The sequence below is a fragment of the Phoxinus phoxinus genome (genome assembly GCF_949152265.1).
Source record: "Phoxinus phoxinus genome assembly, chromosome: 18".
Taxonomy (NCBI): Eukaryota; Metazoa; Chordata; class Actinopteri; order Cypriniformes; family Leuciscidae; genus Phoxinus; species Phoxinus phoxinus.
The window spans coordinates 27,824,701-27,837,925 of record NC_136893.1 but is presented as its reverse complement, the minus strand read 5'-3'; the positions used below and the strand labels follow the sequence as shown (position 1 = coordinate 27,837,925).

At 40.3% G+C, this 13,225-nt stretch overlaps 1 protein-coding gene across 2 annotated transcripts; it reads left to right on the top strand.

Moving 5' to 3' along the window:
- Positions 1-3,032: 3,032 nt before the first annotated feature.
- On the top strand, positions 3,033-11,541 carry hmga1a (high mobility group AT-hook 1a). Of its 2 annotated transcripts, none has more exons than XM_079589402.1 (5): positions 3,033-3,315; positions 4,222-4,328; positions 5,533-5,625; positions 7,025-7,084; positions 9,384-11,541. In XM_079589402.1, the coding sequence occupies exons 2-5, from the start codon at positions 4,239-4,241 to the stop codon at positions 9,453-9,455; spliced, it is 315 nt and encodes a 104-aa protein (XP_079445528.1). In that variant the 5' UTR covers positions 3,033-3,315; positions 4,222-4,238; the 3' UTR covers positions 9,456-11,541. The 2 variants fall into 2 exon arrangements, with proteins under 2 accessions (XP_079445528.1, XP_079445529.1); XM_079589403.1 differs by lacking the exon at positions 3,033-3,315 and adding an exon at positions 3,382-3,920 and having other exon boundaries at positions 9,384-11,539.
- The last annotated feature ends 1,684 nt before the right edge of the window (positions 11,542-13,225 follow it).

Below are 13,225 nucleotides of genomic sequence, written 5' to 3'. Positions count from 1 at the left end.
ACGACCCCGTTCACAATTCAGATTTTTTGCTCAGATCCGATGTTTTGTTTGGCTGTTCACATTACCTTTTAAAATGTGGCCTCTATCCGATTCCAGTGTGAACTGGCGGTTTCTGACCCGCATGCGCACAAGAACAATACCAATGGCAGCGGACTCCAGCGCGCTGTTGCACGACTACAGTTGGAGAGGTTATGGAGGAAGTGAGCATTTACACTTTTATTTCAAAATGTTTGTGTACAGCCGTAACATTATGAGCAGGAGCTGAGGAGGAGAAGAGTGAAGAGAAAGAGAGCAAAATTGGCTATTTTGGCCTTTAGCGGGTTATGGCTGCAAACTCACTACAGAGGAGTGTGTGGATGCGGAGACGAGGCCGGGACTGTCTCCTGTGTCCCCGTTCTTCCATGTCGTTTGCTATTTTTTCAAAAACGGAGCGGTTACGGTATGATCCTTCTAGTTTTTATCTCCCCATATACTAATCAGGTCTAACACCTCCCTCTCCCTCCATTGACTTGCTCCATCACACATCACTGTTCTCCATGTTGTAGGCCTATACACTGTAAAAACAAATTGCTGTGATTATTTATCACAACTTAAAATCCAACATTGTTTCAACTTTAAAAAGTATGTGTTCATGCTTGACTTAAAATATTAAGTTTAGTTAACTTTAGTTTGGTTTAGTTAGGTTGGATATTTAAGTTATCTCAACAAATTTTAAGTTGTTATAACTAATCGCAGCCACATTTTTTAGGCCTATAGTCAAGTTTTTACCTTTACTGTCTGTGTCTAGGGCTAACTTGTGACAAATGTCAATGTACACTAAAAAAAATATTTTCATGATTTGTTATCACAACTTTTTATCTTATGTCAAATCAACTTCGATAACTAATGTGTGAAGATTAAAAGACTATAGACAAAATAGACAAAATACTATTTTGTATGTTTATTTCTGTTTATTAAACCATTCTTCTTCATTGTATTAACTCAAATTTTTTATTACAACGAACTCAAAATTTTAAGGCAAGGTAACTTGCTTTTTTAAGTTAAACCAACATTTTTTTTTACAGTGTAGATTGACGTAAAAGTCGCATCAAATCCGCCTTGGTTGTTCACACTGCGGCCGCATTGAACAAAAATCACCACATATGGACGTGGTCTAAATCTGATTTGAGCGTTCACACTACTTCTGAAGAAGTCTGACCTGCACTTGACCCCCCAAAAAATCAGATTTGGGCCATACTGCCTGCAGTCTGAACGGGGTTACCTAGAATTATACAACCATTTCATCTTTCACATACTTTCTTACAGGAACAACGAGTCTTTGCAGTTGTGAATGACAACACCAGCAGTTTAAAACACTTTTAAAACCAGCCAAACGTAGAAATGCCAGATCGCTTTAAGAACAACTCATGCCGTTTCCTCGCAGAGCAACTGTGTTGATGAAAAAGTAAGCAGAATGCAAAGTAGCAATAAGTGTCCGCTCAGCAAACGCTTCAGACATTTTTAAAACGAACAACATTGTTTTAAAAACACATCTAAACATTTATGCTTCTGATATTTTTCAGCAGTTGGGTTTTACTTGTGGTCGGTAAGTGTCACGTAACTGAAGTGTCCTCCTGCAAATGTAACAACACGTTCCCTGCGATATATATGGGTTGAGACCAGTAAATGATATCTCAGTGTTTGTTTCGAAGTCCGGGTATCTTGGCAGAGCAGTGGTCAGTTTTAATCATGCTCCAAACGTGCCAGTTTGGTCTCATCACTCCATAAAACACTCTTCCAGATCTCCACCGGTCTTTATGTCAACATCTGCCTTTTCTTCTCGGCATTCGGCAAGACATTAACATACAGTCCATGCTTGTAGATATCTCTTCTGCATTGAAATGTGTCCTCCTTTCATCCGGTCATCTTGCAGGTCTTTGGCAGTAACTTAAGAGTTTTTCTTTTCTCTGATCAAACATTTTATTTCCCTTAATGATATTGTGTTATTTCTTCGACACACACAAGTGTTTTCTGGTACTACACATTTTAGACATATAAGGCTGCCAGCTGTGTCTCTTTTAGGAGTTTGGAAATCTTCTTGTAGACTTTATAATGTAATAAAAAAAAATTACTCTATAGCATTTGTGAGCGCTCTTTTGACTTGGCCATACTCAACTGTGGCACATGCATTTGATAAATGTGTGTTTTAAAGTTTCCACATGCTCATTTAACACACCTTTGTACCATACCATACACATTAGTGACTTAAAAACAGCAGCATTGAATATGGATTGAATAATTATGACATTTTTCCTGTATATCAAGTCAAGTCACATTTATTTATACAGCGCTTTTAACAATACAGATTATTTCAAAGCAGCTTTACTGAGATAACAGGAACATAATGCAACAAAGTTTGTTTCTAGTTCATAGTCCAGCTTAAGTAAGTTCAGTGATAGATATTTTTTGTCATAAATAAAGTTATTAATGTAGTTCATTTATATAGTGATGACAGTGATGTCATCGTCCAGCTCAGTTTTCATGATAATGTCAATGCAGGCAGATCAATAATATTGTTGAATGAATATTAAATAGTTGTACATCCTATAACTCAATAAGCATTGGCATTATCACTTTTATTTGCCTCTAAACTGTTATAGATGCTGAATAACAACAACAACAACAACAACAACAAAAACTATATTTTCAAAAAAAGCTTACTACATTTGTAAATTATTACAGTCTCTGGGGGGGTTAAATAATTTTGATTGAAAATATGTATATAAAATGCCAAGTAAGGCATAGGTCTACATACAAAATCCAACAGATCTCATGGGATATTTGATGTTTTTTTTTACAAAACTCTTTTTATCATTTAAAGATCTCGAAAGTGAAGATGTTTTCAAACTCAAACAAAAGTCTTGACCCGATGTAAGTGTGTACATTTTTGCTTGCGAAACCCCCTTCAATTTGTGCTGAAAATGGTAACAATACATTTAAAACCCTTCTTAAAAAAAAAAAAAAAAAAACCTAACAAAACCTGTGACAACATTACAAACACAAACGGTTGGTCAAGACGATCTCTGTGTTGCTCGTGTCTGGCGTGCCGCTATCGTGATTGGCTGCGTCGTGCCACCAGAGCATCTGATTGGTTCGAATTTAAACGCACGTCCTCCTCCCGCTGGCCCCGCCCCCGCTGGTCCGCGTCCCGTTGGAAGACCCCGTGAAATGCCCCTGAAACTCCCGAAGGCGATTGTTGTGTTTCATTCATTCGCAGCTCGAGACCGCGCTGGTTTACACGCTTTGGACTTCGTCCCGACCGCTCATTTTAAAAGGGTACGTTTTAAATATCTCTTATTCATTTTTAACGCTATATTTAGTATTATTACATCTCTGCAAAACAGAAACGCGAAAACAAAAACAGGAAGAAGGTTTTTAGTTTTAAAGGCTTTATTTGATAAGGATTAACAAACACTAAGCAGATTGGCGGGCTCGCGTGGCGCGTTTTTCTTCGTGTTTTATTACCCACGAGAATCTGTAGATACACTCTCTCAGTCTACATAATTCCCAAAGAAACTTTAAATACAGCAAATATTTAAATTCTTTAAAAGTGTACTTTTGTATGGGGTTTGAAAACAAAAGGCTAACATAGTTAGTTTAAAATCGTTTTAAACAAAGATCTGGTGGTATAATTCGCCTTTGTTTACCATTTACAATATTTCACTCGATTAAAGCCCATCGCAGTGTAAACAACAGAATCGTGTTTTCACGCGCTCGGGGATTTAAAAGGGCGCGAATCTCGCGCTGTGTGTTCGTGTTCCGGTTTGCGCTGGAACTGCGGGGTATCCGTAGGAACCGCCGTTCGCCTTTTTAGCTTTCTGTTTTAAAGCTCCGCCGCAGCACAGCCAACCTCCGACGGGTTTCACTTCTGCAGTTTAAAGGTATCAACACACGACGGTTTAAACGGACACGTCGTGATTAAAATATATTTGCGTATAACGTTAACCGACATTGTTAGGGTTGAACTCGCGCGAGCTCCGGCCTAGCGCGTGTTGTAAACAAACGAGAAGCCGGTCGTTCTGCACGGTTTCATTACACGCACTGTAAAGTTAATGTATACTCCATTTTTTTGTTAGTGTCTACTAAATGTTCGCGTTATGTATTTAAAGTGTCTGTTGTTTCACCAGTTACCAGCAGTGTTTGTTTGTGCTAATCCACCGACTCTGTGTTTCCCACATGCAGTTTTCCAGTGAGACGAAATGAGTGATTCCGGCAAGGACACAGTGGCTCCTAAAGAGAAAGATGGAGCAGAGAAAAGAGGACGTGGAAGACCACGAAAACACCCACAGGTACTGCAGTGCTTCCAAGGGCGGTTTAGATGGATGTGGCATGGTATATTTCACATAGGAGAGATGAAAACCCTGCCCTTGGTTTGTATTTTAGGTTAAAATGACACCAGAGGGTTGTTTTTTACGTTTAGATGTCTGTACTGAGGAAATCTGAACCCATTTTAGTTAAATGTGATGTTTAATGTAGAAAACCACCTTGTTTTGGTGCATTTACAACCCAATGGCACACGCTCTGCATGTGCAGTGGTCATCTGTAGTGGCAGGACGACCAAGGCCTGTAACATGATCTCTTTAAACCAGCAGTAACCCATTTACTGATTCAGCTGCTCGCTGATTGGCTGTTGAGAAATGCCAGCGTTGGATTGGTTCATCCTCCTGTCACTCATAGGGCCTCAAGTGCATTGGGTTTAAAGTTTCTATTACTCACCCTTGTAATCAGAGCCTTTGAGTAGTAATCCATGGCCACCATCATCTAAGATAAATTACTCATTATGCACCACTATCTTTATTTTTTACTAAACTACATAACTTTGCCGTTAGCCCTTTTGAAGCAATGCTACATGCATGAGTTAATTGCTTTTGTAAGTAGTTTGTGCTGATTTTAACCATATTGACAACATCCATAAGTTTAATTGCAGTGTATATATATTTCGCACATAATAACTCTAGCGGATTCTCAATTTGTGCTTTTGTAGGTGATTAATTTCAAACTAATTAACCAAGTACGCAACATTTAAGTAGAGATTAATTTTGGTAATTGTAACCGTATTATTACTTTGAAAATGTACATTTTGCCGGCACAGCTAACATATGCAGTGTACATTTATAAACCTTGGTCATTTGCCAGTTAATAAGCATGTCGTTCTTTTCACACGTTCACACACTCTTCTCTCTGACGTAAATGCTAGTCCACATATTGATAAACTTGGTTTTCTGTCCTTGAGACCGTTCAATGTCTACATGCGTGTCTTGTGGTTTGCTCAGCATCCAGATGCACATGTTTATCTGCTAGTCAGGCTTTAATGGTCTACACTGTATTCGATTCTCTTTTGGCAGCCAATGACTGCATGCCACCTGTTGGTCTTAAAGTAGCGCCCAGTTGTGTTGGCGATGACCAGCACATGCTTTATGAGTTCTCCTCCAGGATATGGGGACCCTCACTTGGCTTGTGTGTGTAACCGTGTTTATTTCGATCTTCTTGCAGCAGGAGCCGAGTGGGTCGCCCACACCGAAGAGACCGAGAGGACGACCAAAGGGCAGCAAAAACAAGCCCAGCTCCTTGACACCGAGGAGCAAAGTGAGTAGATGCTTCAGTTTGTGCACAACTACCACCTCTGCGATATCACACACACACTTGCATCTGTCGGCCGGCCTCCTACTTACAAACAAAAAATACTTTATATTTATATTAGGGTGGGGCAACGATTAATTGCATCCAAAGTAAAAGTTTGTTTACATATGTGTGTGTACTGTGTATAATTATTTTGTATATATAAATACACGCATGCATGTATATACTTAAAAAAATATTTGCATGTGTATATATATTTAAACATAATTTCTTTTATATATATATATATATAAATAACACATTTTTCTTAAATATATACATGCATATGTGTGTATTTATACAAAATAATTATACACTGTCAGCACACACACATTATGTAAACAAACTTTTGTCTTGGATGTGATTAATCATTGCCCAGCGATAATTTGTAGTGGAGAGTTCTTGAGGCCATTTAATTGTTCCTTTAATAACTGTTCACTGCAATGTTCTAAACTGCTGCTTTATGCAATCACTGTAAGAACCTTTTATTTATGTAAACATTCTCCTTTAGAACCTTTTATTTATGTAAACATTCTCTTTTAGAACCTTTTATTTATGTAAACATTCTCTTTTAGAACCTTTTATTTATGTAAACATTCTCCTTTAAAACCTTTTATTTTTGTAAACATTCTCTTTTAGAACCTTTATAAACATTCTCTTTTAGAACCTTTTATTTTTGTAAACATTCTCTTTTAGAACCTTTTATTTTTGTAAACATTCTCTTTTAGAACCTTTTATTTTTGTAAACATTCTCTTTTAGAACCTTTTATTTTTGTAAACATTCTCTTTTAGAACCTTTTATTTTTGTAAACATTCTCTTTTAGAACCTTTTATGTAAACATTCTCTTTTGGAACCTTTTATTTATGTCCACATTCTTGTTTATAGTCAGTTTCTTGGTGCCCTACTCTTGTTGTGTGCGACGATCACAACAGTCTGTTTTTCGAGCCTGCAGACCAAAACATTTGCTCTATTCCGGTTGAACTTCCTGCTAGAGCTTCCTGTGGCGTAGCTAGCGCTGTGTGTTGCAGGTGCACGAGCAGCAGAGATGATAATACCCCCCCCCCCCTCAACTCTTCCTTCCCCGCCATCTATTGTCATGACAACAGCTGTCCCTTCGACCCCTCCCCCCCCCATGAGCACACCGCCTTGGCCTTTTGTGTGTGTGTGTGTGCGTCTCGTACCAGCTGTCTCCCCGCTCTGCACCAGGTGGCTGAAGTGCACCGCGTGCTGCTCGTGTCCGTTTCCAGTATAATGACCAGTGAACCCGCTGGCCCGGGCCGCCTGCCAGCACCGGCCCAGCGCTCCCTCTGCTGCCCGTGTGTGTGTGTAGCACCTCACTCACTCTCTCTCTTTCTTCTCTTTCAGAAAGCGGCGCCGGCGTCGGCACCTGCAGGGACAAAGCGCCGCGGACGACCCAAGAAAGCCGTAAGTTCTCATGTGTGTCCTGTGCCTTTAAGAGTCTGTTCTGTGTGGCGCTACGGCACACACCACACGGCTAACCAGTGTTTATGTGGTGAGAAGTTGCCACGGGCAACAATGAAAATATTTGTCTGCTTCTCACGGGAGATTTCCGTCTCGCCCTCAGTTTCTCCTGTAGGTCTTGTTTATAAGAACAGATCAAATATCTTGAAACGTTTTATTTTGCTCTGTAAGTGAGTTTGGCATGTAATCCGCGCCGCCCTGCGTTTCCTCGACAGCTCACGGTGTAGTCATCACCCCTGTGTGTCTTTACACTGCGTTCCTCTCGCATGAGCCACTGACGTGTCCTCACTCAAACGTGCCTGCAGGAATCCAGCGAGTTGAGTCACAGAAACCCCAGGCTTTGAGTCACGCTGACAGTTATTGCTGCCATGCTTTGAAAGCCAGGGCATTTCCTTCACTTCATCATCCCAACTTCGAACATGGGAAGCTTTGATTTTAACCGCAGGAATGCCACATTTAATAGAGAAGTGTTATCGAATGAGCATTTGCACAGTTTAAGTTGGCAGCAGTCGCATCGTGACCTATAATTACCTAAAAGACTGTATTAAAGTAAAGAAAGCAGCGGAGGTTATGAGTCAGTTGCGGTCTCTGCACTTGTCTACGTGACGAATGTCCTGTATCTGGTTAAGTGGGCGTGAGGACCACAAGTGTGTCGATCTCTTGATTACCTGATGGGACACCAAAATGCAATTGTTTAGAGCTTTTTGATTTTCAATACTTTGCATTTAGTTAGTAGTCCCTATGTAACAGAAGACAGTTTAGAAATTGCAATGCTTCTAATTAAGTGATAAAAAGCAGTTGTGCATAATGCACTAATCTTTGCAACACGTGTTCACAAGAGTCTTGCTCGGTTACTTCCTGTCGTGTGCAAGTTAAACCCATCGAGACTCTGATCGTGTTGAGATTCTTTATCCTTTCGGTTTTGAGAGTAATTCACAGGGTTCGTACGAGTGCTTGACTTTCTGAAGTAAGTCTTGGAGAACCCTTGAAAACAGCCGTATTAATGGAAAGGTTGCTGGAATTATTGAAAGACATAACATTTCAATTTTTTTCCTATGATATTATGCACTATTTTCATGCAAAATGACCTCCGCAGCCTGTCTGATATAGAGAGATTTCGCATGGCTATGAGCATAATATTGCTCATATAAATATCCAAGTATATAATACAGCTTTCTTTCTTCAGGTCAATCATATACCGTATTGTCTGGACTATAAAGCCTGTTTTATGCTTCTGCGTCGACTCGACGGCGTACCCCCGCAGACCCCTCTGCGTTTCCGCGAACCCCTCTCCGCCGTAGCTCGACGTGCACCTCCAAAAAATTGTAACTGCGCGTCGAGGCGACCCAGACCGCAAGGGCTGTGATTGGTCAGATTATACATAATTTACGGAGTGTAGCTTTTCCGGTTTCCCCGTCCCGCTATACCGCCATTTTTAAAGTGACCACTGCACTGTTTGTTTCAACGACGTCGTCTTTTTCTTCTGCGATTAAACATTTGAAATTAAAATAATTTGTTGTTCAACGTCGATTAGCTCCAGCTGCAACAACACTCTCTCTCTTTCGCTCGCCATTGTCGGAAATGAAAAGGCGGAACCGGCGCATGGAATCAAAACAAACTAGCAAAGAGATTTGCGAACCACCACCTCCCCCCCCCCCCCCCCTAGCGTTATGGCGGTGAAATGCAACACAACCCGACGCAGAACCATGAAACGACCACGATGCTGTAGGAGTGACGGCGTAGCTAAGCCGCGGAGTTGATGCAGAAGCATAATGAGGCCATAAGTCGCATCAGTCAAAAAATGCGCCATGAAGAGGAGAAAAAAAACATAAGTCGCACTGGACTATAAGTCGCTGAACTATGAAAAAAAGTGCGACTTATAGTCCAGAAAATACGGTATTCATGAAAAACAAAATCAGTTTGAACAACGAAAGTCATAGTATCCTTTCAATGGGTCGTTGCATACTGTCCATGTGCTGCACATTATTTGTACCATTTTGTTTTATTAGTATATTTTCAATTATCGGTTTACGTTTTTTTTTTTTTTTTTTTAGAGAATAAAGATGTTGTTTGATAAGCGAGATCTCTGATTAAAGTCCTGGCGTTTAATTTTACAGTTTCTGTACGAGTCCCGAATTCAGTAGTCGTGTGAATTGAGTGACCATTGCATTCTTTAGTATTTTGCATGCTTTGATACCAATATAAATGTCTTTCTCTCACTGGACTGTCTTCTTCTCTGCAGGAGAAAGAGGAGCAGCCATCCAAGTCCTCTGAGGAGGAGGAGGAAGAGGAGGAGGAGGAAGAGGAACAGTAACCAGCAACTCGTGCTACCTCACAATCCAACGTTATTTCTTCCTGTTGACCAGAGCTGGACTGACCCCCCCCCCTCTTCCCCTTACACTAGTGCCACCCTCGCCCTCAACTCACCTTTACGCTCTAGCGCCCCCTAGTGTCAGGGAGGACTGCACACTTCATGCGCCTTCTCTGTGTAACACCACTGGAAAAAGACTCAGAATACTGTATGTCCATTCATGGATGCATGCACATGTGTATGCACATCTGTATATGTCTCGCACTCAATGGGTAATTGGTCGAAAAAGCGTCTGCCGTTATACTGGACAAAGATATGCTCTGATGGCGGCTTGACGCAAAGCGATTCGCAAAATACTGACGTTTTCTCGTTTTTCGCAAACAACAGCTTCAGGCCTTGAGAATTCAAGTTTATTTTTACAATTCAAAGTCTAAGATATGTGGTAGGTTGTGTGAAATTCATGTCGTTGTGTACTGGACAAAGGTGAATTGACCTACTCGTTTGTTTTTACTTGGGTTGTGTGTGCGTGTGTGTGTGGTAACTCGATGTCTCCAGTTATACTTTTTAGCTACTCCGTGATTCAAGCTAGGAATAAATTGAGCATATTTTTTTGAGTGCGCATAATCTAGAGGTCTTTTAACTAGTAATCTACATATCATTGAATGCTTTGTCGTGAAACCTTTTTTTGTTTTTCAAACCTCTCGCCACCATCATGATTTCACTCTCTGCGACGAGTTAACCGGCGCCGGCGCGAGCGCTTGCCCCGTTCTCAGCTTACCGGATCTAAGGAACCGATTGCCTGATGGGTTTTAATTCTGGAAGTGACTTGATTCGTGTAATCACCAACTTAAGCACGCCAGCCTGATGGTAATCCACAAATGCACCGCGAATGATTTCCCGCCAGCAGTGCGTTTATCAGTAAATCTGTTCATCTTGCATGCAAATGTTAAACTTTAAAAAAAAAAATTGAAAATGCTAATCATTCCATTTGCTCTCTATTTCCTTGCGTACGTCCCAGCCGTGTCCCTTCTGTCCTATAACGGTCCTCTCGGACAAGGTTCGCTCTCTTCAAGCTGTTTTGTCTTTTTTTTGACGTGTTAAACTCCATGTCAGGGAACGCTGATCGGTCCAGTGACTGGGTCTCCTCTCAGAACTTAATGCTGCTACAAACATGGTTAATTAAACCCGGAAAACTGCAACCAGGTCAGTTCTACTCTGGACTTGACCGTCACGTTCATACCTCACTTTACAACAGCCGGATTACTCTCCTCTCTCAGCTGGTCCCGGTGTCTGATCCACTTATCACGGTCTCCAGTGTGTTTGCTTTTACTTTTGGGTTTAAACTGTTTTTTTTTTTCATTTTCATGTATAAACATCTGGACACGCCACAGGATTTACTGCATTGAGTCACAGAGATGCAAAACAAGTTCAGACTGTGGTAGAGATATAGGTTTGTGTGTTTTGTTAGTTTATTTTTCTATGCGTATTCGTTCTGTGCACTGAATTGACTTTGATTTGTTGTATCATGGACACGATGATTTAGCTTTCTCTGTAATAAATACGCCGCCTCCTGCTAGCTGCCTCGCTCTGACCCCCGTGTAGTCGATCATGATGGTACTACGGCTGGTTTTTAACATGCCCCCCCCCCCCCCGCCCTCAATACTGATGTCTTGTTTTTATGTGCCCGTGCACAACTGGTTTGGGATCAGTCTTTTCAATGTATACACTCTGCATTTTCTATTGTGGACTGCAGGAATTTATACTCAAAATGGTAATAAAGTTAAGAATTCGTACATATCTTGGTCTGGCTGTGTTTCTTCAAGTTATGGCTTGGAACTAATGCAACTATTGTGAGAATAAATGTGTATTTCCGTCTGAACGCTTCTCTCTGATTAGCCGTGATGTGTTACCCTGTCTCGGTCAAACCTGCTTGCTCTGCCATCCCCGTCCACACGCTTGGGCCGCGGTCACGGTTCGCTTTTCTGCTTGGAAAACTTTTCTTTTTTCATTTAAGTTATTAATTGTAAAATTACAACCTGTTATATTGCCCAACATGAATTAAAAAAAGACCATTTGGTTGATTCTCTCTGTCTCTCTCTGTACTTTGATGGAAGGGGACTTATATTTTTCTCTGTTTTTAAATTGAGGATTATAATTTAGGATTTATAATGTGAATTTTTTTTGTAGCTTTTTTTTTTTTTAAGGTCTCTTAAATGTGTCACTACATTCATTACATAGTCATTACATATTTAAAACAGTAATATCCTATACTAAACTAATCTTGACAAACTATATCATTTGAAAGCTTACAATCTCTAGTTTACATATTTGGTGACTGATTTTTAAAATGCATTACAGAGGAGCCGTAATTTATCAATTTGCGTAATTTATTGCAATTTGCAACAAGAATATGTTCATACTCCTAAGGCGTGTTCAGACCTTTATTTTGAAATAGTGATGAACATGAAACATGAAAGAATGTTAGAAACCTCAGTTTGTTTTCATGCCAAGAGTTCAAAAGATAGCGTCCATTCAATTCTTTTAGAAAAAAAGGTCTGAAAATGTTTTTAATATGAAGAAAATAATAATAGATTCAGCATTAGTGATGTGGCAGCGAGCTATAATGCACATACGGGATCTTTTGTGTTTCTTCCGAGGTTGAATTCATCTTAATAGTATGTCTACTTCATAAATTGTATGAAAATTGTAAAAATAATGGTTCAGACCCGAACCACATATGGAAATGGAGGCGCCCTCATATGGGCAGTAATGTCCACTAGTGGAGAAGTGTGGTACTGCCCCAAACTAAATCTCACTGAAAGATATCAAAGTTGAAACACAACTTCAGATTTTTGGCTTTGATTTGTTTGCAGTTTTAGGGTCCTCCAGGTGTTGAAAAAATATATTTTATATAAAATATGAATAATTTTTTTTTTTACACTGTTCATTTTCATAATCTCAAACTTCTATAACTTTATTTCTGTTTCACTTTCTTAATTTATTACAGACAAATGTCTTCTTTAAAACAAGACCAATCTTACATCTATATTCCAAAGCATTCTTGAATTACAACCCTTTAAGTTCGGCATGTGCATTTTCACTTAACACTTTTTTTTTTTAGGATCGCCGTTACAGCAAATTAAACTAAAAATGTCCAGTTCACCATGTATATCAAGATTAAGGGTCCATGTATGAATCAAACATGTCACACTTTTAAGATTTCTGCATTGCTGTTCACTCTTGCTGAAAGTGAAACATGCTTGTATGCTGCATGTTGCTAGCCTGGCAAGCCAGACTTACATCAAGATGTTTAGTCTGGCAACTCTCCATAGACGCGGCTCAATCCGAGGGGCGTCCCTCTGCACGCAATAGGATAGCGCTACAACCAATCAGAGCAACGAAGACGGTGACGTAGTCAGAGCGGCAAAGATCCGGTCCGGCAAAACTCCGAACACTTCTTCCTTTTTTAAGAATGACTTTAGTGCCGTTCTTTGCTCTTTTCTTAAAGAAGAACTTAACTCCAAGTCCTCCAGAGTCGCGGCCAAAGCCGATTCCGCTGTTCTCCATCCGCAGCCGCCATTCTTTGTTTTCAAGTGGCAGCCGTCGCAACTCTGTCGTCATATGTTGAGCCCGCCCCCGCCTACTCTATACACGACGTGATTGGCCTGACCCAATTTAGGTTTTTGCAGCTAGAAGGTCTATGGAGAGTTGCTCGACTGCCCTGGCTGCAGAATACACTTTGCTGCCGCTAGGGTGCGTCTAGATTTCTAGGC